The following is a 26,371-nucleotide window of genomic DNA, read 5'->3' as shown; positions in this document are numbered from 1 at the left end:
CAAACCTTTAGGCTAAAAATACGCACATGAATGGCATACTTTCACTCTGCAGACAACCACAGATCGAATTGTATAGTACAATTGCACACCAAATCAAGACAAAGCTTACTTGCTATGTCAGCTCAAGCCACTTGAATTCTTAAATAGCTACCAGAGATTTGGAATTGAGAGAGAAAAGTACATATTTTAAAAGCGATGATTGAGATTGCTGTGGGGGAATACTGTCACCTTACGTCACAGTGCATGCTACGTGCAATGCAAATTAGAAGCAGAGCATGGGAGAAATACCTATTAGCTGATTTTAAAATTCCTTAATGATCCTGAGTAACTAATCTCACTATCAGTTATATACCTGATTCCTCATCTACAGCCGTTTCAAGATACTCACGTGGTTCCTAGTTTAAAGAGATTTCAGCTTGGCTGCTATTGTTCTTTTCTACTAACTGAAGAGACCAGCTTTTTGTTCTCTGTAGAGACAGCTGTAGATTGTAATCAAGCCATTTAAATTAAATTTTGTAAACAAAGTGAATGAATTGCCTTGGATGTGTGATTAGCCTGTATGTTCTTCAGTATATTTCTGTGATGTACATTCTGGAAACAGGCTTGAGTCTCCAACTTAACAAAACTAACAGCGCCAGTGTACAACCAAGTCTGGAACAATAAATTATGTTGGCAGGAAAGCACATTAGCTTGGACATAGCTGTGCCCTGATATGATCATATAATACATGCTCAGTTCATAAATCAGAAGTAGATTGCAGCAAGCCAGAATACATGGCATAAACATATTCTTAGTTACTCTTATAGCTCTATAGAAACACAACCAAATTTTAAATGCTCCCGTAGTTATAGACAACATATCAGGACACAGTATTCAAGGAATGCTTGTGCCAGCAACAAATACACATGTAGTTTCTGTATATTCATTCAGTATTCTGTCACATAAGATCTTTTGGCTGCAGAGTTAAAGCTCGTGTTTAACAATTCACCATGAATCCCAACTACTTTTAAGAATTACAGCTTTTCAGAAAGGATTTCCTTCATCCTTTTCCTGTATTCTGTGTCACTAGCTCATACAGATATGAATTTATACTTGGATACATCCAAAAAGTCCAGAGTCTAAAAGGGCAGACCTTCTACTGATATTGAATCTGACTAATAAAAACATACACCTGTAAGGTAGAGAGATTGTAAAATGTGCATATATGAAATGAATGTAAATCCATTGAATTTTTTAATGATTACAGATTTAAAAAAAAAAATGTCAGCAGGAAATTCTAAACATAAATCCATTTACTAGTGTTCATGACAAATCAATCTTAATAAGATAGAGAAATACCAGATAACTGGAAAAAAACGATTATGTCCATATTTCAAATGGTTAAATTGAATCTTTGGATTAAGTCAGATTTCTGAAGAAAAATAATGAAGAAGCTGGTAAGAAATGAAATATATATATATATATATAAGTGATCTAGGCATTCATTTATAGAAAAGGTAGTTTGTCAGATGTATTTGATTGTTCAAATGGGACTGTAAATTGGCAGATAGCAGTAAAAATTTGGACTGATATTTTAAGACTTTCTATGAGGTATTTTGATTTGGAAATCAGAATAACACATAATCAATACAGTTCTCATTAAACGGAATTATTTCTAAAAATAAGGGAATCACTGGCCAGTTGTTTTTTGAGAGTAATACCACGAGAACTAGTCCTTGATATTTTTAATCAATTAAGATTTATTTGAAACATGTTTTAACTAAATAATGTGGAATTCTAGTTACTCAGATGGCAAACCTGCATAACTAAAATCTGACGAAGAGTACAAGTGGGGATATGGGAAGACTTATCATTAGTCTAGAAATGTATCTGAAAACTCTGCTGTTCTGTTCCTTCATACTGAAAAGACCTAAATTTGGTAGATTTGACAGTTTTTGCACAAACATTTCACAAGCACCCAGCAGCTACTTATGCTGACAAAAAAAAAGCCTCAGTCTGGACAGTGCTGAGAAGCTCAGCAGCTTTCTCTTCTGTACTCATTCTATATGCAAAAATCTTACGAACAGATTATTTGCAGCTTTCATGGTGTGACAAATACACAGGAATAAGGTTTATAACCATCCTTTCCTTTTGAAATCTCAAATCTCTACAGAAAGGTAGTTTAGCAAGAAGAGTTGCTACTCTTCCCTTTTCAGAGCACCAGGGACACGCTTTTGAGATGTTCTCTGTTGGACACGTGGGTCTCGTCTCATCCTTAGACATGTAAGTAATTTGGATCTGCTGCATCTGAAGTCCATAGTAGTCTATGTAAGTGGACTGATACTAGCTGTATTTGACACTTTTCAGTTGTTATTTCAAAAGAAGGGAAGTATTTCTGCTCAGTATGAACTGAAAACCTCAGGTGAGAAGAAAAATGTCACATTTCTGCCTTTGAACTTTCCTGCAGCTCCAGTCAAAGCAAAAGGTGTGGAAACAGCAAGACTCAATATTAAGCCTTGTTTGTAAATAGCTGTTCCCTCAGCACGTGTGCTTTTCTGAACCCTATTTTGAAGTCCCACTACTACCCACACAGAGTTGTGCACTCACTGTATTTGGAGCACTGGGTTCTCCTGTAGGCCTTGCGTGCATAATTCACATTCTGCCAATAACCATAATGCAGTAGCTGTCAAGCAGGATCAAAAATGGGGTTACCAGAAGTCAATTAGCTTTTATGCTTAAAATCCAGTTAAAAATTTGTTTCTCCCTGCCCTACTCTCTCCTTCCTTCCAACAAAGTCTCTTCTCCTGCCACTCATGAGCAGACTCTTAGTGTAGCTGCACTTGACTTTTGTAACACAAACATTTTTTTTAGACTACTGAGGCAGAGCTTAATTGTTATGTAATGCTTTGTGTTGGGAGGAAATGGAGGATGTGTCTGGAAATGCAATTAACAAGCAAAGTGCATTTCTGTAATTGTCAAGAGCATGGAAATAATGGAACACGTTGCGTATGTTACTGAACAAAAAGCAAGCCATAAAATACATCAAAAATGAATCATACAGTTATCTGACTTACTAGAAAATGAAGACCATATAGGAATACTGGGAATGATGAAGGAAGGATTGAAATGCTTTAATTACAGACTTGTTTGTCGAGGTCACAAATTATGATTTCTCAGTTACAGAAATTGAAATATACCTTTAAAATCATTTTAGCTGTATGAATTTAATAGAGAATCATATATTCCAGTTTTGCTTGAATAAGGATATACAGAATTTCTAGAGATAAATCTGAGTATAAAAATTTAAGCCATATTCTTTATGTCATAAAAATACTCTCTCAAAGTAAAATAGCTTGCTAAGAAATTAAAAGCTGAATCAGATGTTAGATTCAAAACAAATTGATGGAGTGGAAATGTCACCCTTAAACACAGGATTTTTTTAATATTTTTGGTAGAGAGTGTTTTTTTGTCTGCTTTGTGAAAACTAAGTAAAAACAAACCATGAACTTGTGCATAAATAACCATAGTTTAAGTCATTAACATTTCTGTTCTTCCAATTTGAATACATTTAGAAATAAAATGCAAGTGACTCCTTGGCAGCAGCTTGGACCATTTTCCTCCACCTGACAATCTAGACACCTCTCTTCATCGTCTTTCTGCACAAATGAGGTATGGCTGTGGTTGCAATGTCATGCCTAATCTTGGTTTGAGATCTGGAATCGCACCATGAGGAAAACACAGGTGAAATCGTTGCAGTAACGAAGTGAAAAACAGAAACAGTTCCATTCGAGCTAGCTGTTCTCCAAGACAATGTCTTCTTCCTGGATTAGAAAAAAAGTTTTTGAAAAGACTTGTACAATTATTTACATTACATTTTCACTTTTGTGAGCAAGAAATTGTGGTTTCATAGAACAGATGGATTACAAACTCCAGAAGTTTTAAAATCAAATGAGTACAGAGAAACAAAACAAGCAATAAGGATAGAATTCATCACATCTACCTTAGGCCATTTAGAAGTTGTGCATCTAGTCCAAGAAAACTGTCTTACGACTCCCTGAATATTTTCTTGGAACATAATGTAGTGCCATAAGCTGACCGCCTTGGGAAAAATACCTGCAATTTCTGGTGCTCAACAAAGTCCTGAAATTCGAAAACTAGCTCTGCATATCACCTGCTTGCAACAAGTTTAGCAGCAAATGACTATGCACGTTAGTTCTGAAACAAATAGCACTTGGTTTGTATAATTTGTATAGTAGTTGTCGGTTTGTATAAGTTGTATAATAGTTTATTTTTATATAGCATTATCCTAAAATGTGCTATGCCCAGAAAAGAATATATCTTTAAAATAGCTGTTTCATCAGAACCATGGATTTAAATCATGCTGTTCATTTCTGATTTATTGTCATCACTTTTGTGCTGTATGTTCCTAGATTTATGCGAAGGAACAGCGGAAGGAATCGTTTTTACCTAATGAAAAAGGAATAAATGCATCTTTCTTGACAAACTGTCCACTGCTGTCCAAAAATCTCTCAGGAAAAAACACTTCTGGGTTGTTCCAGTATTTTTCATCAAAATGTACAGAGTAGAGGTTTGTAATAACTGTAGTGCCTTCAGGAATAGAGTAACCACGTACAACAGTATCTTTGGAGGTTGCGTGAAAAATACCTAGTGGAACTATGTTACAGAATCTTAGGACTTCGTGGAGAACAGCCTCAGTGTATGGCATTTTACATTTCTCTTCCCAAGCAGGCATTTTGTTTGGGCCGATGACTAAATCGATCTCTTTTTGAACATGTCCTGTTAGGAAAAGGAATAAGTGAAAAATCCTTTATATTTTATAGCTTGAAAATATACTTATAAAAGATACTGAAACATGACATGTCATACCAAAAATATAGTAGCTTATACGTTTTTAAGGTTAGACCTTCGTCTTCTTCTGGCTAGTAGGAATTCTTGTAAGCATATATAACAGTAATCTTCGTGTCAAGATTAACTATTGACAGTAAAATCATACTTTAATATATTCTTTTGTTCTCAAGTTTACTTCTGTTTCATCAAAGTGAAGGGAACAAGCATGAGACTGCAAAGATAATGTACTTTAAACACCTGAGTGGACACAGGTAACACTGATATTACCTACTTACAATGGTGCTTGTCTAATTCTGCTGAGTCTTTGAAGTTGACTCAGTGTCAAATCATTCACTCTTAAACTGAAAATAATTCTCACTGTAATGTATCAGATAAAAAGAACTGCAGTAGCAAGATGCTGAATGTAACTGAAAAGAAAAAAATTCAATCCTCATTTTTTTAGCTATTTTTAAAATTAGGTTCATAGGAATAAGATCACTCTTTAGAAAAATCTCAAAGGCATTTGGACCTCCTCTTTTTTTTTTTTTTCCTCATAAGCTTTCTTTGTTGAAACACCACCCCCTAATTATTTAAAACAAATCTGCATTTTTACATTTCATGTACAAATAATGAAAATCTGAATAGCAACAGGAAAATTCTACCAAGAATCACCAGGTTCTTCAATCTGATGTGACAGTATTTCGTATCAATATTAAGAGATGGGAAACAGCTTAGTGAAAGCACATTCTGTAATGTAGTGATTTATTGGCATGTATTGTCAAAAAAAAAAATAACATCAATTTTTATTTTTATCTAGATGAACTGATATTGAATTCTGATTCAGGAATGTATTGTACTGTACAGTATCTAAGATCAGAAGATTATTTTAGGTGAGTGGATTTCTACAAAACTGGCCAGTGTACAGGAGAAGAGAGAATGTTTTTCTTGATCTCTATTGAATAACAAGATCTTGGTCAGAGCTCAGGGAGTTAGGATGTTTTAGTCTTTTTGACTACTTGTGGCACTTAAAATACCTCTTTTCAACACAAATACGTATCCTAAAACTTAAGTACCTATAATCGTATTCTATCATTTTTAATTTTTTTTTGTAGACTTTCTGATTGCACTATCAAGCACGATGACAAATCAACAGAACACAGAAACATAAAAGCAGTATATAATTATTTTAGAACTGTTTTAAGTCATCTGAAATATGCTGACTGCTTAAAAATAACAACCTCCCTTTTATGCTTCCACAAAAGAAGTATTCATTTTGTACTCAGTGAAGCGTATGTATTTCTCCTTAGTTAAACATCCATTACCACAAAAATAAAACAGAACTTTTCACATATAAAGATATCTGATTTCTAGATAGAACTGGAGAGCCTTACAGACATGGGTAGTATTGTTATCCCTAATCTAAAAGAATGTTCCAATTGATGTTAGAGCAGTATTATTTGGTCAAAGTATCTTTACAAATTTGAGTCATCCACACTGCTTTTTCTCCAAACCATGAAAGTTTCTATGTGAAGTAAGTGCTGCTCATTTTAATGGGAGAAATAAATCAGTAGGCAATGAAACAAGATGACTAGTTACCTCTGAAATCCAAATTTCTGCCCAGTGTCTGGGCTGATATTCAAACATCTAGTGCTGCCTTACTTCCCGATAGCTGTAACCTTATCTTCTTGTTTTTAAATGTTTTTTTCTTTCTTCCAGAAATATAAATAACTATAATCTATTTTGAATTGAGGTGCTTAAGGAAAATTGAAATTGCAAGTAAGATACCCAAAATATTTTTGCTGATGTTTTTACATTTTGTTATCATTTCTTCCTTAATTGCATGTATTTATTTTAACATATAGATTTAGTGCATCTACCAACCAATACTAAGCAATGCAATGCAGAATGTAAATATATTAGAAATATTTTATGAAAAAGACCAAATCTCCATAATAAGTTGTAAAACAATTTAATAACATGCTAGAATGTTATTATCATACCTCATTTTATAATTTGCAATGGGAAGGTGTATCAGTTCCTCAAAATGACAAAGTTCTTACCTTGAATGTTTGGATAAAGAGCCATAAATAACACCGCCCATCTCAAAACATTTGTTGTGGTTTCCGTCCCAGCTATGAAGAGTTCTCCAACAGAGAAAATTAAGTTTTCTCTTGAATATGTAGATTCTGGATCACTTTTGTTGCAATCCATCTCATCTAAATATGCATCTATAAAATGCCGAGGTGACTGAGGTTTCCTATTTTCAGAGACTCGTTCTATAAGCTTATGAAGAAAGTCATAGACTTCTGCTGCATTTTTAAACAGCTGCTGGTGTTTCCCAAATGGCAAGATACCGATCCAAGGAAAAGCATTATACAAAAATACAGAGGCACTAGCAGCTAATTCAACATTTTCACTGAAAATCTCAATCATGTGCTGAAATTCAGTATCTTCATACGTAAAACGTTCCCCAAAAATAATCAAATTAGTAATGTTTGAAACGGCATTTGTTATCAAGTGCTTCAGATCAAACGGTCTGCCTTTGTAGGTATCAATGGCATCAAGGAAAAACACAGACTCTTCTGAAATTTTGTGTTCAAAGGACCTTTGACCGTATCCAAAAGTTCGAAAGGTATTTACAGCTAGTTTGCGATGTTCTGTCCATCCTCTGCCGTATTTGCTGTTCAGTAAGCCTGAAAAAAATGTTTTGACACAGCATTTTATGCAATGCTTTTTTTTTTCCTCAACGAGGCAATAAAACTATTTAACCATTCAGTCCACTCTAAAAGTATATTACTGCCAGTAGATTAAGCAATTAGAAGATTGCCTAAACAACCCCTCTGCCTCGAAGCTGAATTAGACATACCTGTGCTACTACAGGCAAGCAGACTTCATACCCTTACGTAAAAGCATGTCAGATCTATCTGGAAACATTTTGCATTTATGGAAAACTGGGACTAAGAGCAATTGCTATGAGTTATTTCCACTATAACGTCAGCAGGTACACCAAGAGTATTTCGCTATCAAAAAGCAAGCCTCCTGAGTCATAAGACATATACTAACATGTATTAATGCCCACATTTTCCTTTTTCACTGAAGTTTTAACAGCTTTTACTAAAAGTAATATATCCAATAAACAAAAGTTGAGGTGAAGTCTGTCTATAACTAATTTTAAAAAAAGATCTTTTAAGATTAGATTCAAAGAATTCAAATACTAAGCAATCTCTCAGTATTTGTCTCCATCAGATTTATAAAGGTCATACTACTTCTCAGCATCTATGGGAGATAAAGTGCCATTAGGATCCGGGGCTGCCAGTCTAGGTTAAAAATAGGTATGTTAATAAGCACTCTAAAAGAAAACCCTGAGTATAGGAAAGAACAAGGTGCAATTTTTAATGATGTGGCTGAAATCTGTATAATACAAGGTAAAAGAGCTGGTGCAAAACAGACGTTACAAAGCCAGGCATAAAAGGCAGAAAACAAAGAAACAGAATGGAAACACCAGAAGAAATACTGACATTTAACCTCAGAAATTAAATTTGAGGTGCAGCTCTTAAAGTCATCAAAATTTCTGAAGTTCCTCATACACCTGTATCTGAATGTTCAAGGCCAATTTAATACAGATCTTCTCACTAACAAGGCCACGGAAATTATATTTGCCAACTCAAACAGACCAAATCTGCAAGGAAGGCAAAATGAGTTGCAAGAAAATAGAATCACAGAATCACAGAATGGCTTGGGTTGAAAAGGACCACAATGACCATCCAGTTCCAACCCCCTGCTTTGTGCAGGGTTGCCAACCAGCAGACCAGGCTGCCCAGAGCCACATCCAGCCTGGCCTTGAATGCCTGCAGGGATGGGGCACCCACAGCCTCCTTGGGCAGCCTGTTCCAGTGCATCACCACCCTCTGAGTGAAAAATATGTTTCTCAGAGTTCATGCTAAACAACTGGAAGAGTTATAATAATAGATAAGTATAGCTATTTCAGAAGACTCTTGCACTGCTCATAGCTAAAAGCTAAGAGATGCTTCAAAGCTAATTTGATTCCCAGAAACAAAGACAATAGCTTTCCAACTGACATTAATTGACTGAGGAGGGGAGAGCATAGAGATAAAAAAAGAAATAAATAAATTACATGTATCTTGCTGTGGAATTTAGCTCAGGAATGACAGTCTTTTCTAGATATCTTTAAAGAAGCATCGAGTATTTCATGATAAGAGATAAGGTAGAGAAAACAACTAGAGCAAATGTTGCATGCGATCGTACAGCCTAGTAAAATCTCATGGACAAAAATGCATTTCTGTTTGAAGACACTAGCACTTACCTCCCATGTTTGTCAGCTTCTTAAACAAAGGAAGAGATGGCCTGTCTGCAAAAATTTCGCTTTGGTGGACAAGGCATTCTTTCACTGCATCATAGCCATTCAGCACAATAGCAGATATCCCTCCCAAATCAAGACTGAAAATCTTGAGGGGAAAAAAAAGAGATTATAAAATGCTGTTTACAACCAAATCTCACAAAGAAATAATGAAAACAAGCAAATATAGCTAATGAAAAAGTGACGCAACACTAAACTTCAATGCAAAGTATGGATTTCATAAATACAGCAATAAACTTCAATGGGCGTACAAGAAACAGGAATGTTTTCAAGTACTGACACAATTGTGGCACCATAGAGTTTGTTGTGAGCTAAATTAATCTCTGTCAAATGGTACAGTAAGTTAGCCTGTGCTACATGCTGCTTTGCAGTGCACCCAGTGGGACCAAACCACCGAAGTAAGGATTGGGAACACTTTCATATAGTCATTAAAAAAAAAAAAGAGAGAACCTGTGCATATTTCAGTAAAAAAAAAAAAGTTTTTTTCTCCAAATGCAAGTGGATGAAATGTACATTATTTATAGAAGAACTAAAGTCCTTGTATTATATACTTTCATATTGAAACAAGGAAAGGGGGGAAGTTTTGCTGCTATCTGTCGCTCCGTTCTTCCGTAGTATAAAAGAATCCAGTAGTTGAATCTGGTTAAGGGCATTGTGATTGAAGCTACGAGTTCTTCTGACCAAATCTTCCATCACTTAGTGATGGCAGACATAGAAGTGGTGTCAGTGCTGGAAGACAGCCAAGCTCCACCTAGTCCTTCCTCTCTCTGAAGCCAGGCACCAGCTTACTTTGCACAGACTCCCAAAGACCCATCAGATGACAGATATGAGAGCCACGATGATGGGCAACAAAAAATGATAGCATAGCCCAACTAGTCCCATCTCCTGTTTCCAGAAGTGCTCAGCATCCAGAAGTGCATCTTTGGAGAAAGATGCAATACACCCTGCAGAAGGCACATACAGGATAAACACAATGAAAATCTTCTCCTAAGCTTAATAAAATAAAATAAAAATGAGGCTAAATTCTCAAGACTGAAATTCTATATTCCTTTTCACACTTTTGTTAGCGTATTAAATCTGGTATTTTTCACCTACACAAATCTTTATTTTTTCTTCATTGCAGCATTGCTGACCATCGCTGTGTGAAGAAGTAATGGGCAGTAGTTTAGTTACTCATTCTATGAAGTCTTTTTTCTTTTAGCAAGAGTAAATTTTTCACTGTTGCAATTGCTCTTTTTTACATGATGAGAAGAAAATGCCGCTGTACCTCTTGGAAGCTTTTATTTTTGTATACTTCAATTATAGCCTGTTTATCATTCTTTGTATGTTGTGAAACACTTTTTAAAAGACCATTTCCTTGATCTCCTCTAGAGCTCCCAATATCCTGGTCTGCCTCCTGATCTACCCCAAATTCTGCAGAGTCTTTGATGACAGCAGCTGAAGAGAACTGCAGTCAGCATTCAGGCAAGTATAAAGCTTAATTTTTGGATTATACATTTGCCTTCCTATTTCCATTCAGTTCATCCCAGTATTTTCCTTGAAACACCTTTACTGCCAAAATAACAGGAAAGAGATGAACAGATAACCCTACCCTTTCTGCCACTGAGCATGCTTTTCATTCACACACTTTGCTTCTCGTTCATAAGACTATGACTGTTAAGTTCCTTCTGTAGCTTTCATAATGAAAAGCTTTACAAAAGCTTTTGAAAGACTTAGGCGCCATCACCAGTATTCTTTCACTGCCTTGTCCCTTTAAACCACTCTTAACAGTTTGAGGAAGTTAGTTTTCTAGGCAAGCCAGTGTTTGTTAGACTCAAAGCTCTCTCTTTCCATCGCTTGAGAATCCCTCTAAGGAAAAGCCCGCAGGCGTTCCGGGATGGGGGGGGGGGGGGGGGGGGGGGGGTGGGGGGGTCGGGACGGGACGGGACGGGAAGAGGCGCACGGCTACACGTGCTGCGTCTGCTCTGCCTGCCTTTCCGAGCCAGCACCGATAACTTGGGCTTCGCTTTTTTGAAGCGTGTTAAGAATAGACTGCTTCCATGAAACGGGGTAATGAAAAGGAACAGCTGAGAAACAAGAAAACATGAAAAGGGAAAAAAAAAAAAAAACAACCAAAAAACATCTCAACATTCCTATATATGTATAAATGGACCGTCAGTAAGTACACTCCAGTATCACTCTGAAGGCGCTTTAATGCACAGTTCTTCCCGCGACAATGCCGCACTATGCCCGTGCCTGCCTTTTGCTTTCCTTTTGGCGAAGCCCCGCGAATGCAGGGCAGCCGGATGCTCGGCCACACCGCTGTCCCGAAGCGGAACCCCGGCACGCACGGGAGCCGCTCTGTACCCGGGGCCGGGCCGCTCGCAGCACGCGTCTCGCCCGACGCTCAGCGCCAGAGCTGCGGGGCCCCCTGCGCCGTCCCGCCCGATAGCGGCCAGGCCGTTCCGCCGCTCCGCCCGCCGCCTGCCCCGGCTCGGCGTCTGTGCCGGCTCTCGCCCGGTACCTGCCCGTGGATCTGGCTCTGGCGCCGCATGTAGACGTGCGGCTGCTCCGCGCCCAGGGAGTGGATGTTGCCGATGAGGGGCAGCCCCGTGGGGCCGGGAGGGAAGCCGGGCGGCCGCCGCTGCTTCAACAGCTGCCGAACCACCAGCGCGAACAGCAGCAGCAGCGGCGGTAGCGCCAGCAGCAGCCAAAGCCCGCCCCCTGCTGCCGCTGCCGCTGCCGCCGCCTCCGTGTCCCCCGCCGCCGGCCCCATCGCGCCGCTTCCTCCCGGCCCCGGCTCGCCGCCCCGCGTTGGGCGCTGGCAGAGCCGCCCCGCGTAGACCGGCCCCCGGGAGCGCCGCCCCTCGCGTCAGCGGGCCGGGCCGGCTGCGGGGCGGAACGGGGCTGCGCTGGTGAAGCGCTGAGAAGCTTTTGGCGCCCGAATAAAAATAGCTTCGTACGTAGACCTGGAAAAACAGGAAAAGCAGAAATACGCGCTTTGGGGGTGTCTTTCCCGGAGCCTCCTCGGGTCTGGAACAACTGCAGACGGACAGCCCCGTCGCGTTTCCTTCCCTTCTCGCCCTCCCTTCTAGCCACGATAAAGGGAATGTGCCCGTCCGACGGGGCTGCGCTGGTGGGAGGTGGGCACCGTCGGCAGAAGCCTGATGTCTGCTGGAGGACATCTCTGCGTAACTCGTTATTGCCGCTGTTAGCGAGCAGGGTGGCACCTCGGCAAAGGGCTGCAGATACTGGACAAACACAGATTGCTTCCTGCCGAGCTAAGAATGCAATCCCACAATGAAGAATAACATCCTGTTGAAACGGTTCTTAAAAAACCTCACTCTGTTTCCGCTCATGTTGTTTTACTTTTCTATCACTGCTACCGTACAAGTAGATCTTAGCATACCAGAAGTACTGATGCCCTGCTAAAATTACAGTGCTGTGTCCAATCAGTCTTTCTTTCTGCTGATTTTAGCTCAGTACCTCCAGTAGTTCTGTAAGAAGATTAAGATCTGCACTGATACAGAGTCTGTACTGATGAACTTCATAAATAACCTAACTGATCAAAGTGCATCGCATTCTCGGTCATCTAACTATTTAATGCTTAATCCCCAGTATGTTCCTGTGTTGGGATGTTCTGCTCCTGATGTGGAGGTATTAACTTGAGAGCACATGGCCCAGAGGCTGAGGATGGCCCCTGATGCTGCTCAGAAGGCAGGTGAAGACAAAATCAAGCACAGCAAAGGCATCACTTTGAGAGCACAGAGAGGAGGTACTGTGACTGGGATGGGGGAAGGAAGAGGACTGGGAAATGATAAGGTGTGGCCTTTTGCCTGGCATTTTGGGTGCAAGTCATCTTACAGAACCATAGAATAACTTGAGTTGAAAGAGACCTGTTAGAGTAATCAACTCCAGCTCCTGGCTGTACACAGGACCACACAAAAATCAGACCCTATGTCTGCAAGTGCTGCCTTAACGCTCCTTGAACTCCAGTAGATTGGTGTGATCACCGCTGCCCTGGGCAGCCTGTGCTATGTCCACTGGCCTCTGGTGCACAACCTGTCCCCCATTTCCAGCTGCCCCTCCCCTGGCACAGCCTCCCCTCAGCCCTGTCGCTGTCACACAGAGCAGAGCTCAGCGCTGCCCTTCCGCTCCCTGTGAGGAGCTGCAGCCACCATCAGGCCTCCCCTCAGCTCCTCAGCTCTGGGCTGAGCAAACCGAGGGACCCAGCAACTCCTCATACATCCTCCCCTGTAAATCCTTCACCATCTTTCTTGTCACCTTTCAACACTCTCTAGTAGTTTTATATCCTTTTTGTATTGTGGCACCCAAACCAGCACGTGGTACTCAAGGTGAGGTTGCACCAGCACAGTGTAAAGCAGTGCAATCCCTTCCCTCACACTTTGTTTCATTATGAAATTTCCTGTCATCTTGACTGAATTACTTTGGCCATGCCTGCAAAAACATCAACGTGTCAGTGCCCTAAGATTTCTCACCAGTGGGCAACAGATTCAGGACACCAGTTTGGCTTCAACCAGAGGCAGAATGAGGGGAAGTGATTAAAAAAAAGGTCTGTAATTTGCTTGAGCAGCTGTGCTGAACCACACAAACTCAAATGGGTGGATTCAAACCTACTTAAGTAAGGAAGAAGGGGTTTACCATCAGCATATTTAGGTGAATGGAGGTACACAGATGAGCTGATCAAAATATACCTGTCCCAGATCAGATGACACTTGAATAGTTCTCAGAGTGTCTGAGGAAACATAGCCTAGCTGCAATTGCTTTGATTTTCACTTTTAAGTGTGTAATACATCACATGCCCCCAGAGGATCATGATTTCCAGAGCATCTGTCTAAGAAAAGAGAGAAAAAGTGATTGACTTCTTGGCAGCAAGCATTCTGGGGAGGAGAAACAGAAAACAAACATAGCATAGGAAGATCCAAGAAATAAAAGGAGGTACAGAAAATCCCAACAGTCATTTTCAAGAGGAGGAGAGAACAATCAAAACTGATCTTATCATAGTATTTAGACCCTGTGGTGATGGAGGAAAGAAGATGGTGCTATTCGCTGTAACAGAGGACGAGAAATGGAGCACATGTTTGCAGAGCTGTTATATCAGATTTGGTCAAGCCAAAAGGTGATGAATCTACCAAGGTTAAAAATCCAACAGTCTCTAAAGAATGATTAAATGGTGGAAAAGTATGACTGAAAGCCATGGATAAGTATGACTGAAAGTAGTCAGAAGTGATAAATGAAGCTTTGCAGACAGATGACATCACGTAAGAACAGAGATGCAGGGATTCAGGAACCCATTGGGCTATCCAAGATGGATTCCTTGCCAGTTCCTCACTGATCTTTTTATATTTCTTTCATTCTTTTGAGAGTGTGGGGGTAACTTGTGCTGAATTGCTACTTTGGGAAGGTTTTACTCATCTTAATCACAGATGATCAAATGAGCAAACTCATAGGATGAGTAAAGGTTTTGTGATTTCAATTATAAAAAATGATGGCTGAGTAAGGAAACCCATTAAAGTGTGTATCTTTATTAAATTCTGAAACATTCTGGTCATCACAATTCACAATTACTTTGCACCATAAATCCTGTAAGGAAAAGTTGGACGCGATTAAGTAACAGCAAAGATTATGTTCCTGCCTTCTCCAAAAAAGCAGAAGGCAGTTCTTTGAAAGGAAGTGACTATGCACGTGCATAGTTTTGACTTCAGAAGGAATTTGAAGAAATCTACTGGTAGCTGGGATTGCTCTTTCAGTAACAACATTCAAAGTCCAATGACAACTCTGTTACATTCTTGGGAGGAAGATGAAGTTGCTTCCAAGCTCCATCAAGTATCTCACCAACTTGTATCAAAGCAGGCTTCTTTCTTTGTCGAGCACAAGTGGCTTTTGTGAAGAGTCAAAGAGTTAAACAGCCAGCTGAGAAACTATTACACCTGGTCCTCCCCACACACGTGGCACTGCTGGCAACAACAGGGACCTATGGCTGTAGCAGCCCACTGCATGGGGTCAACAGAATGGTCCTGGAATGGGCTGATCAAACTGTTAAATGACACTGTGGCTTAATCACAGTTAGGGTTCCCTCTACTATTGGGACAAAGAATGAAATACCGACATGAGCTCCCTCAGGCTCCTAGTATCTTGTGAAGAAGAAATACAGGGTTAACTTCAGGATTCACCAGACAGTTTCTCACTAGATTTTTGCTGACACGCTCTGATGACATACAAGATAGTAGCGTAGCACTTGTGCAAGTGATCAAAACAAGGTTTTATAACTGTGCTATTGCCTAACAAGGTCTGTTTTCAGTTCTGAGGCTGCTTTCCAGATAAGGAGTTTGTTCAACTCCTATCTCAGCTGGAGAACGTGTAAAACTGAAGTGGAAATAGGTGCTGTGTTTCAGAGTGAGATTCTCCTATGCAGTTTGTCCCCTTTGTGTTAGCCTGGTCATGCTGTGAGTCTGTCCGTGGCTGAATTTGGTGAGCTGAAATCTCCCCTTCAGGGATTCCCCTTGTCAGAGCACTGGAGGTACAGCTTGGAACAGAGCTGGGTCTGGCTGGAGTACTGCAGAGTTTTGCCAGTTCTTAAGGGTGGAAGTGTTGCCAGGTGGCATGAACTGGGCCTGCAGCCTCTGCGAGCCTGCAGGATGGAAGACGATGGAGCCACAGCCAGCTTCCTTATGGTCTGCCCCTTCTCCCCTGCCATGGAACCCTCAGTGCCGCACAGCGTGACCCACTTTGTTGTAAAAGATTATTCTGCACCAGGTTTTTGAGTATATACAGGGAAAGTACTTCAAAGCCAAAGCTCATTAGGAGCGTTTCAGTGAGATTAAAACAATCCAGCATCGATCTTCTGTTTAAAATGTCTTCCATATTTCAGTCTGGAAGCTTTTCTAAGGCATTTTGGAAGATCTGAATTTGCTTCCAGACTGATTCATAGATTTCCCAGTAATTAGCTCAATAACAGTTCCTTTCTTGAGAAACGAGTCACTGAAGCACCCTGAATGCTGATGCTATTAAAAAGGGAGCCCTCTGGTGTTGGGATCTGTATCCATGTTCTGGTTCTCACTGAAATGCTGCATTTTTCTAAAGAGAGGAACTCATTTTTTTTTTGGCCAAATTTAAATGAAACTACAGGATGGATGGCTAAAATATAATTTGTGCTGGTAAATCTGACATGAGCTTAGTCTAAATATGGACATTGCCTTCTGAAGGCTGTGGTTGGGAAAGGATCAGATAATTTAGGGAAGTAAGATCTAAAGACCAATGCTAGTAGAAGTTTGGATGATAGGTAAGGTGTTATGTTTCAGAGTTTAAGTCTCTAGCTGTTAAGATCACAGAATCTCAGAAACTGGAGATGAAAGAGATGAAGAAAGCTCCTTTAGTTGATCGTGTTCCCTTCCCAGAATGAATATTAGCTACATGATGTCATTCCTGACAGATGTTAGACTACCATGCCTTACAGTGGCATAGAAACTGTTAGTCTAGTGCAATAGAAATTGTTCTTGTATGGCATTAGTTTCAATTGTAGGAAGCTCCTTCTAATGTGCAGCATTTCTACTGTTGTCTTTTAAGTTCATATATTTTTACTTTTTTGAGCACATTATTACTTCTTTGTAGCAAGTATTTATGTTTTGATCTTTCTCCATGATCTTTCCTTCTGCTGTTTCTCCAATCTTCATGTTTCCTTTGTCTTTTTTTTTTTTTCCTTTTTTTTTTCTCCTAAGTCACTTTACAGGCTCCAATAATAATGTTGGATTTTTTCTAGACTCCCTCCAAGTTGCCCTTTCTGAGGTATGTCATGCTACCCTGAACAGAGTACAGTGAGGTCTAGGTCTTATCAGCAGCAAGTAGAGTGCAAGGATTAGCTCCAGGGCCTTAAACACGACATTCCTGTTAACAAACAACTTTATTTTAATACAGCACCATGTGGCTAACTCAGGTCCTGATTAATTTTCTGTGGGGCAGATTGGGATAACACATTAGAAAGATGTTTTCATGGGTATTCAGCAGCGTTCACTGTCCCCTGTATGAGTTGTCATCTTCTTCATTGGAAGTGTTTTCCAGCCATTTGTGGAGATATGAAGCTGAATTAGGCATCCACCTGGAACATGGACAGGTAGAGACACAGAGACAGAAAGGCTGTGTAGCTTTTATAACCCATTTTAACAAGAAACATCCTGCTCTGCAAATCAGGTGACATTTAAGAACCTCACTGCAATGTCTATGGCTTGTTGGCACGATGGCAATATTTATAGCAGAAAAACAAATGCTTGTGCTTCAAGATGTATAGTTAAACAACACACAGTAGGATATTGGAAGAAGTTCAATCAAATGTAGAGGAAGAAAGTCAATTGAAAAGAGAGCAGCCTTTTCTGATTCCCTACAAACTAATTAAAAGAGGAAATTCTTTTTTTATTTGGAGCTGCAGGTTGTATTGGATAATCTAGTTTCTTATTTAAAAAAATGTCATTCTGTAGCTCTTCAGTTCATCTCCTTTGAACCTGTACAGACTGATTGTTTCACCTGACATCAGGCACTGAAGGAAGCAGAACCAGATCCTTGTTTCTGTAAACCTCATGTTTCCTTAGGGCAGTGCTCACAGGTACCCACTGCACTAGTTTTCCCACAAATACTTAACCTCTGGTTTTGGATTTATCCAGCAGCAGGAAACCTTTATCCCATAACAACCCTGCCACTTTTTGGCAGTTTCTAAAACTAGACAATCCCATCTTTGGAGTTCTTTCATAGCTGTTTCTTCTCCATCTTATGTATAAGAGAAGAGAGGAAGAAAATCTATCTGATGAGACCAGCTGATGTATAATTGTGGGGAAAAAAACAGAAGGAGCTGGGAGTCCCTCCATTAGTGCTGGCAAGGAGCAGCCAAAGCGCTTGCCAACATCCAAATACTATTTCATCTTTACGCTCACAAAAGTTTATCTATTAGCACTAATACCTGTTGCTTTAAATTTATGTTTCTTCCTGTGAAAGCCTAAAGTAGAAACGCTGGCATCTGAAATCCGTTGATCAGTACATCCTGCGGGCTCCAGCCCGGGGCTGTTGTGTTGGCAAGAGAAGTACTTGGAGTGACTGGAGTTGGCTGTAAGATGGAATACAGCTTGCTATCCCTCTAAAGAACTGAGATACTCTATTCCTACATGGTCGTCTGGGTTTTTTTAAAGGTTAAAAGATAAATATTCCTTGCCGAGTAAATAAATCCCCAAAGAAAATGAGTGTGATTAATTTTTAACATAGAAAGGGAAAGGAATGGTGGAAGGCTGGGGCTGTGAGTTCAGTCGTGGAGCTCCCACACCATACATCTGTTGATGGAGCTGCACAAGTCACGCTGAAACAGCAAAAGCGATGCCGACCTGTTCCTTTGGGTGCTACCTCACGTTTGTAAATGAAACCTCAGAAAGACTAGCTGAGAAATCAGCACAGAAGTGTCGGAAATATATTTAAAATTAAATACTTCAGTTCCTTCTCTCGGGAGACCGAAGGTTCCCTTGGCACGCAGCCGTGCATCACAAACTAACTTTCCACGTGCGGGAGCAGCAGGAGGGCTGTGGGACGAGCCCAGCCGGGAGGGAGCCGTAACGGGCAGAGTAACGGGGAGCCCCGGGCCGGGCTCAGTTCGTCTAAAACGGTTTTGCGGTCATCGTTCTGCAGAACGAGAGCGGAAAAGCGGCAGCAGAGCCCTGCCGTATCGCGGTGCCCCGCTGCGGGGCGGGAGGAGAATGAAGAAGCCGCCATCGACTGATCAGCGCGCCGCGTCCATGCTCCTCTTCCAACTTCCAAGACAGCGAAGAAATACCTGTTCTCGTTTCTCCCTACCTTCGTTCGTCTGCAGGTGAAATGAGTTGCTTCTGCCATCAGGAGCCGTCTGTGAAACAAACAAGAAAAAAAAAATAATGCAAGAGGATGCTGCAGCAGTGCCCGTGTCAAGTCGCCCGCCCGCACCGAGCACGGAACGAGCGCACCAGCCGTCCCGCACCCCGCCCGCGGATCACCTCCGCGAGGCCGCCGAGTCCCGCTCGCAGCCTGGGGGCCGATAGCGACAGCGCAACGCGGGGCGCGACCTCGTACCGCGGGCGGGGCTCGGCAGCGCCGCAGGGAGGGGGCCCGGAGCCAGAGGGGCCGGGGGCTGCCGCTTCCCCCCTCTCCTTCCACCCGCCCCATCGGCGGCTGCGGAGTCGGGGGTGTGGGTTCTTCTCCTCCCTGCTCCCGCCCGGGCCGGAGGCGGCTTTCCGCTTCTCTCCGGTCCTCGAGACCCCTCGGCAAACACTCCTCCGCCCGTGCAAACATCCTGGCGGCAGGTGCAAAGGGTCCTCCGCGGTGATACGTGGAGCCGCGGCAGCTGCCGGTAATCCGCAACCACCCGGCGGTCCCGAGCTCCCTCCCCCCGCCTCTTCCGAGCGCCGGAAGGCGCCGCACCTGCCTGTGCCGGTAATAGCGGCGGCAGAGATGACGGTGATGATTTCCTCGAGGGCTGCGGGATCCCACCGTGGTGCGAGCCCAGGGGAGACGGCGAGGGCTGCCGCTCTCAGCCGCCTGGGGCTCCTCGCTCCGGCCGGCAGGGACCCGTCAGGCTCCGCTCGGCACTGCGCGTACGCTCCGGCTTCGGGGCCGCAGCCCCTCCCGTCCGAACACAGCCGTCGGGGCAACGATAGAACGGCAGAGGCCGCCCGGAGCGAGCCCGGCGGGGGGGGAGGGGGGAGTTGGGGAGCGTGCGGCCGGGCATCGTGGGCGGCAGTTCGCCCTCCTCCCCCCGCCCTGCCGCCGCCGGCTTTTTTGTGAATGGGACGGTGGGACCGAGCGGGGCATGACGTCACCGCCGGGCCGGGCGGCCGGGGAAATGATTGGCTGGCGGGGCCCCGCGGGCGCCCACGCAGGCCGCCGCGGCGGCAGGTATAAAGGGCGGCCGGCGGGCAGCGCGCGGCACCGCGGCTCGGCGGCAGCAGCAGCACGGGCTCCGCTCCGCGCGGCACCGCTGCTCTGACCCGCACCGCCGGTAAGATCCGCGTGCTGCGGCGCTCCCAGCTCTGTCGTGTCATTACGCTGTCGTGCGGGGCGGTAACGCGTTAGTTCTGTGGGTGGGTGTGTGGAGAAAGAAAGCGAGCGGAGCAGGTAGGTAGGAGCCGGCCCTCGCTCTCCCCATCCCTGTGATGCTTGCAGGCTGAGAGGTGTGGGGCAGCCTCCTTGTAGGGCATTGCCGGTGGCCTTGGGGCATCTGAAGGCTGAACTGGGCCGGGAACGGGCGGCTGAGAGATCTAGAGCTGGTGGGGCAGTTACCCGTGTGCCTGTCTAACTTGGAGAGCTGATGCTGTGTGGAGCAGAGCTGTAACTCAAAGCAATTCGATTATGACTTCTTTTACAGGGTTTGCTTTTGTGCCAGGTTTTTTTTTTTTTTTTTTTTTTTTTTTTGTTTTGTTTTGTTTTTTGCTTAGCTTCTCCTCCTTCTAGTTTCTGAGTAGGAATACTTATAGAAATGAAGTTGCTTAGTTCTTAAGGCATAATCTAAGCTGGGACATTAGCGTGCTAACTGCCAAGAAGCAAGCAGCTTCAGGTACAGTGCCAGCAGTGGCACTTCATTCTTAGCAGCGTTAAACTGCAAGCATTTTTTTCCTTCTCTTTCCTCATTAATTTTTTTTTCCCTCATGACTCTTCTTGCACAGCTGCCTCTTCACATTGCACACCCTGAATGACATTGTGTAGCAGACAGGGGGATGTGTTTTCACCCAGTCTGGGGGGAAAGGGTGCATTAGGCTGAAAGCAGCTGGACAGAACTGCAATTCAGGAGGACTGTGTTTATGTTCCCTGTAACAGTATTCAGTTATCTTAAAATTCCAAGAAAGCCAAAGCAAAATGGAGTGATTAAAGGTAATATTAGGGGAAAGAAAACAGTAAAACAGAACCGTGAGCACTTGTGCAACTTGTGGCTAGCAGAGGATGGCCTCCTCAATAGGTCTTACAGGATTGAGATGATTGGAAAATAGCCATTGCTTGATATGCCTCTTTGTTGTAGAGAGGAAATCATGGTTATGCTGAAGATTTCATCTTTCCTTGCTGTTTATGCCTTGGTTGTGTGCCAGATGGACAGCTTCCAGGCAGCTCCAGTCAGGTAAGAAGCTGGTCGTATTGCTGAGTGCTTTGTCTGAATGGTTTGGAGATACTTAACTTTTATTTTTTAAGAGCTCTGGGAGAGAAAAAAAACTACAGAAAGCTGGCTTCTTCTAGGCTATCTATGATACGGTTTTCTAACTACGTGTATAAAACACCTAATGCTGTGCATGTGTGTGACTTACATTTTCACACCCGTGAAAGGCACCGCCGATGACGTACAGCAGTGCAGGGCACTCTCCTCTCTCCTTTACGTGGCTCTCTGTGTTCATCCTGTTTTCTTGCCTCTGCGTAGACCTGGCTTGGAGTCCATAACAGATCGAGTGACGCTCAGTGATTACGAAGCTCGGAGATTATTAAATGCGCTGGTGAAAGAATTCATACAGATGACAGCAGAGGAGCTGGAGCAAGCCTCTGAGGGGAACAGGTAAGGACAACGACTGTGGGGGTTGGAAAAGGGCAAGTTGGATGTCAGACATTTCACAGAGAGCCGCCTGAGCAGACCCTCTCTTTTGTTTTTGTTTTCTTGGGGTTATGGTTAACTGATCACCTAATTAATAAAGGAGGATAATGTAGAGACATCCTAACGTTTGTGTCAGGAGAATGGCTTCCACTTAGTTAACCTGCTTCTATCTGTCTCTTACAACCGAAAGTGGAGGGCGATTTCAGCTTGAATGAGGGGGTTATGGGGGGGAAAAAAATACAGCAAAAGGTATGTTTTCTTAGTGGGAATTTAGGGATCATTCAGTCACTCTTGGATTCTCTGTCGTGAAAGTGCATGCTGTTGTAAGGCATGGAAAGCCCCTGGCAGAGGGGAGGTGCCCTCCCAGTGCACGCAGCGCCATCTCCCCCCTGGAGCAAAGGCATGCAAGAACGTTTGCATTATCCTAATAGGATTTGTATTGCAAAGCATGGTGATGATGTATGACAGACTGAAAAGCATGCTGAATACATGGAGAGTGAAACTTGCTGTCTCCTAACTGCAAGCATCTTAAAGGCTAATGAGCTTGCTTTTTCAACAAAATGAATTCATTGAAAACGGTGGTTTTCTTTCCAAGTGCATTTGTCTGAACCTTGCTTGCATGGAACGTGATGTGGAGGGATTCTTTTTATATTATTGCGTTTGTATTATTTATTGTATTATTTTGATTTTCCTAACAGCAGATATTTGCCTAGGGAAGAAATGCATGACCGTGCATGTTTGAAATATTCTTCTTTTGGGCATGTTTGTTTTGTTTTTTTTTCCCCCCCTGCAGCCTGGATAGACCTATTTCCAAACGCTGTGCCAGTCTGAGTACTTGTGTGCTGGGCAAACTGTCTCAAGAGTTGCACAAATTGCAAACTTACCCTCGTACTGACGTCGGGGCTGGAACTCCTGGCAAGAAAAGAAATGTGCTGAATGACCTGGAACATGAACGCTATGCAAACTATGGGGAAACCCTAGGAAACAACTAGGCGTGCTTATTTCTACCCTTTTTCCGTTCCCCCCCCATCCCCCCCCCCCCCCTTTTTTTTTTTTTAAACCTGATGCATGTGGATCTAACTTTGATTGCTAACTCTGCTGTGTTCTTTTGATTCTGTTTTTGACAGAGAATGTTTGAGGTGGACCTAATGTTAGCAAGACAGAACATAACACACACATCAAGCTAGGGGAAAAATAAATAAAATTAGACAGCGCTGCCTCAATTTCAAATGATTTTCTTAGGTATTGATTTTAAAAAACAAATCTAGAAAAGGCTCTTCATTTCTGGCTACTAAATGTACAAGTAGACTCTTTTTTTCTGTGCCTGCCCACGCACTTGTTCAATAAACCTATTTTTCTATAAGGATTAGATCTGTTTGGTTTACTTGTTTTAGAACTTCTAGATAAGGCTAGAGAGGTTTTGTGCGTTGTTGTGTTCAAGAGAGGCAACGCAAGAAATTCTAGAGAAGTTTAATAAGCTAAGAAAATGCAAAGGTGTCTTAGAAGTTATTCATGTGCATGGGAATTATACAATATATGCACTGATGTAACCAAGCATGCATGCAAACCTGTTAGTAAATAGCCTGAGATGCAAAGGAGTCAAGAAAGGCTCATGCAGAGCTGTACAAACTAGAAATGTAATCCTGTCTAGAACTGTGTGCTGAACACTTACAGGTAAGAATTTAATATTTTCTCTCCCTTTTTTTTTTTTCCTTCTCACTTGATAAGTCTTCACACTAGTGCAATTGAAACCTGAGTGTGTTTTAAGTAAAGAAGCTAAATTATTTTGTTCTTATTGCTTAATGTTTAGATAGTTTTGCCTGTATTTTCAAAGAAACGCTTACTTTAGCTGTTTCTCACAGTATGCTCCATACCTTTATTTCCAGTTCTTCTGTTGCAACATCATATTTATCCTGTAAGCAGAAGCCTGTTCTGAATCATGGCATCAGTGTTATAAACCATATTATTTGTTACCATTAATGAACTGTCCTGCAATGCTTTTCTGAGCAAAATTGTTCTTCCTTCAGATGCTTGTCCTTGCTTTAGTAGAAAATTTTCAAGCAAGGTCTGTGTGGAAATGTATGCCATGAAATACTGTCTAGCAAAAAAAAATTAATTGCCATGGGCTTACCTGAAGATATTCTGATGTCAGTGTAGTATTTACATAGCAATGAGCTCTACTGAACTGAGGCCTAATGGCAAGAAAGATGTTTCCATGTTCCCACTGGACAGGCAGAAGCAGTGTGCTTGTGTGTGGTTCAGCTCTGAATGCACATGAGTGGCTGCTGGGCCCCTCACAGTTTTGTGAGGAAAGGGGATTGGTTAAATATCTCAGATCTGCACCTCACCAGCATCTCTGTGCTTGCCGTGGTGCCTTGAAGACAAGAAACAGCTCAGATGTCCCGAAAGTCTGGTTTGGCCCAATTGGTCTTCAGTTGTCCAAGAAGGGCTTGTCTACCTTTCACATACTGAGCCTGATTCTTAGAAGAAAGAGCTTGTTGGTGGAGCAAATGAAATGCCTGCTATACAGCAAGCCTGCCCTTGCTTTTGTGGAAAAAGCTTTCTAAGGTATAACATCCCTTACTGCCATCTTGTTGCAAGCAGGGTAGAGACCTTGGAAACTGACTTGGGAACTAACTTCCTTCTCCTTTCAAAAAGCAGTGTAACAGCACAGAAAAGGGCGTGCAACACAGCTACCTGCGTGACCCATCGTCTGGCAGACTTCCTGAGCAGGTCAGGAGGAGTGGGCAAGAACAACTTTGTCCCAACCAACGTTGGCTCCAAGGCTTTTGGCAGGCGAAGAAGAAACGTTCAAATATAAAGAGCTGAATGGTAACATGCATATGGTAAATATATTGCATAAACAATCTTTAGGTAACCTGAGTTTGCAGAACTTCAGTGTTGCTGGATGAGTAACAGGCTTGTAGTAAAAGTACCCCTGGTAAATAGGATAAGTGAGGGTATAAAAAGCTGTTACAGATGTTAATGAAGTTTGTGGAGAAGAACTTTCAGAGGTGTTCCCCTTAGATAACTAACTCCACAGTGCATTATCTAAATGCAACTGTATGGTTGGAATCACTTTTCTCATTTTGCTGGCAATGTTTAATTATCAACATATGGGTAACTCTGTTTGTTTCTTTCAGGTTGATGTGAAACTGCAGACTCAGCTTTAATTTCTAATGAATGGAACTCTTCTCCACAAATCAAGACAGCCAAAAAAGATTAATTTTGCATCCTAATATTGAAAGCGTTTTGTTTAAGACAAAAACGAGAACACTTCTGTTATGTATAGAACAAGGGACTCTAGTTATTCAAGTTAAATTATTGTATATTCTTTTTATATGCAACTCTATTTCAAATAAAATGTGACAGCATCTATTATTTATCTTCTAGCATATATGTGATCCATGCTATTTATCCTGGCACTGCTGCCAAAACTCGGGGAGTTGTACTGAGCTGCTGCCTAGCAAGGCGTGTGTGTATAACATGGTGTGCTGTGCCTTGGTGTTAAACACTTCACTAACCTGATTGTACAGTATGTTTAAAAAAAAACAAAAACCAAACCAAAAACAGAAAACAGCCTCTTAACTATTGTACCATTTGTGAATTTAAGCAAAATTAAAAAAAAGTATTTTTAGATACACTTGGAATGAGAAACTGATTTATTTATTTATTTATTTATTTATTTATTCCATTTTGGATGCACTTACAGAAGCTTTTGGCAGTAACCCAGCATCACTGCAAATTAGATGGCCCAGTCGTCTCTTACAGCCTTATTTGCTGTAGATGTAGGCTTTGATGCAAGTGGTCCAAACTGGGAGAAGAGCAGCCTTAGAGTATGCGTTCAGAAACCAGTAAGTGAGTGGGGTACTGCTTACTGAGACTTGTATTAAAAACAAGAAGTCACACTTCTGTCTAAAAAAAGAAGTCCAGAGGCAACATTTATCGTGTGTGAGTTAAGACAGAATGTTTTCCTACGGGCTGTAGTTGGGCTGAAACAGCCTAACGTGCCTTGTGGGTTTAAGGTTTAAAAGGTAAATTAGAAAGGAATTTTAAAAGGTGCTCCGGAAATATCCATTTCTTTTAAGCAAGCCTGAGCCTAAGTCTACTTAGGGATCAGGGACAAATAATTAGAGTAAGTGGAGAAGAGGGTAGCTGGAAGCAATCCATGGCTCTTTAAATGATGCTGCCAGCTCCCTCCACAAAGCTGCTGCTTTTTCAGTTTAGTAGCTGAGTCAGATGTTTGTTTAGACACAAATTTCGTGCTCTACAGTTGGACTCCAAGCTCACTGTGTAAAGTAGATATTTAAGCCCCTCATCATATCTCTGTCTGTCTTTGCTGCAGGTGTAATAGGAAAAAAGAGGAGCGAGGTCAACCAGTGTACATAAAGCCAGTAAGGCTGCCCGGTGTTGATGCTGCTTCTGTAGCTCATTCACGGCCGTGGCTTTACTCCTTGAGGGACATTTCAGCTATAGTAAGTCAGCGTACAAAGCAGACCTTGTAGGTATAACTTGTGGAAGATATAAGCCAGTTTAGGGGGGGAAAGTTCTACTGTTTGAGTGGGTAAGGAAGGGGTGCGGAGTGAGTGACC

General features: G+C 42.2%; 2 protein-coding genes across 2 annotated transcripts; one reads left to right on the top strand and one right to left on the bottom strand.

Moving 5' to 3' along the window:
* Positions 1-1,409: 1,409 nt before the first annotated feature.
* LOC122185809 (vitamin D 25-hydroxylase) lies at positions 1,410-12,369 on the bottom strand. The gene is given in 8 exon segments (XM_042881940.1): positions 1,410-3,800; positions 4,447-4,776; positions 6,888-7,520; positions 9,152-9,293; positions 11,709-11,975; positions 11,977-12,084; positions 12,087-12,339; positions 12,341-12,369. Coding segments are annotated over 8 exon segments (1,938 nt in total). The 3' UTR covers positions 1,410-3,624.
* CALCA (calcitonin related polypeptide alpha) lies at positions 10,588-23,142 on the top strand. The gene is given in 6 exon segments (XM_042881941.1): positions 10,588-10,669; positions 12,803-12,935; positions 12,938-12,959; positions 21,222-21,317; positions 21,612-21,743; positions 22,573-23,142. Coding segments are annotated over 5 exon segments (525 nt in total). The 5' UTR covers positions 10,588-10,669; positions 12,803-12,859; the 3' UTR covers positions 22,772-23,142.
* The last annotated feature ends 3,229 nt before the right edge of the window (positions 23,143-26,371 follow it).

This window comes from Lagopus leucura, unplaced genomic scaffold (genome assembly GCF_019238085.1).
Source record: "Lagopus leucura isolate 7727_CA_CO unplaced genomic scaffold, USGS_WTPT01 Super-Scaffold_100033, whole genome shotgun sequence".
Taxonomy (NCBI): Eukaryota; Metazoa; Chordata; class Aves; order Galliformes; family Phasianidae; genus Lagopus; species Lagopus leucura.
This window is presented reverse-complemented; position numbering and strand designations above follow the sequence as displayed.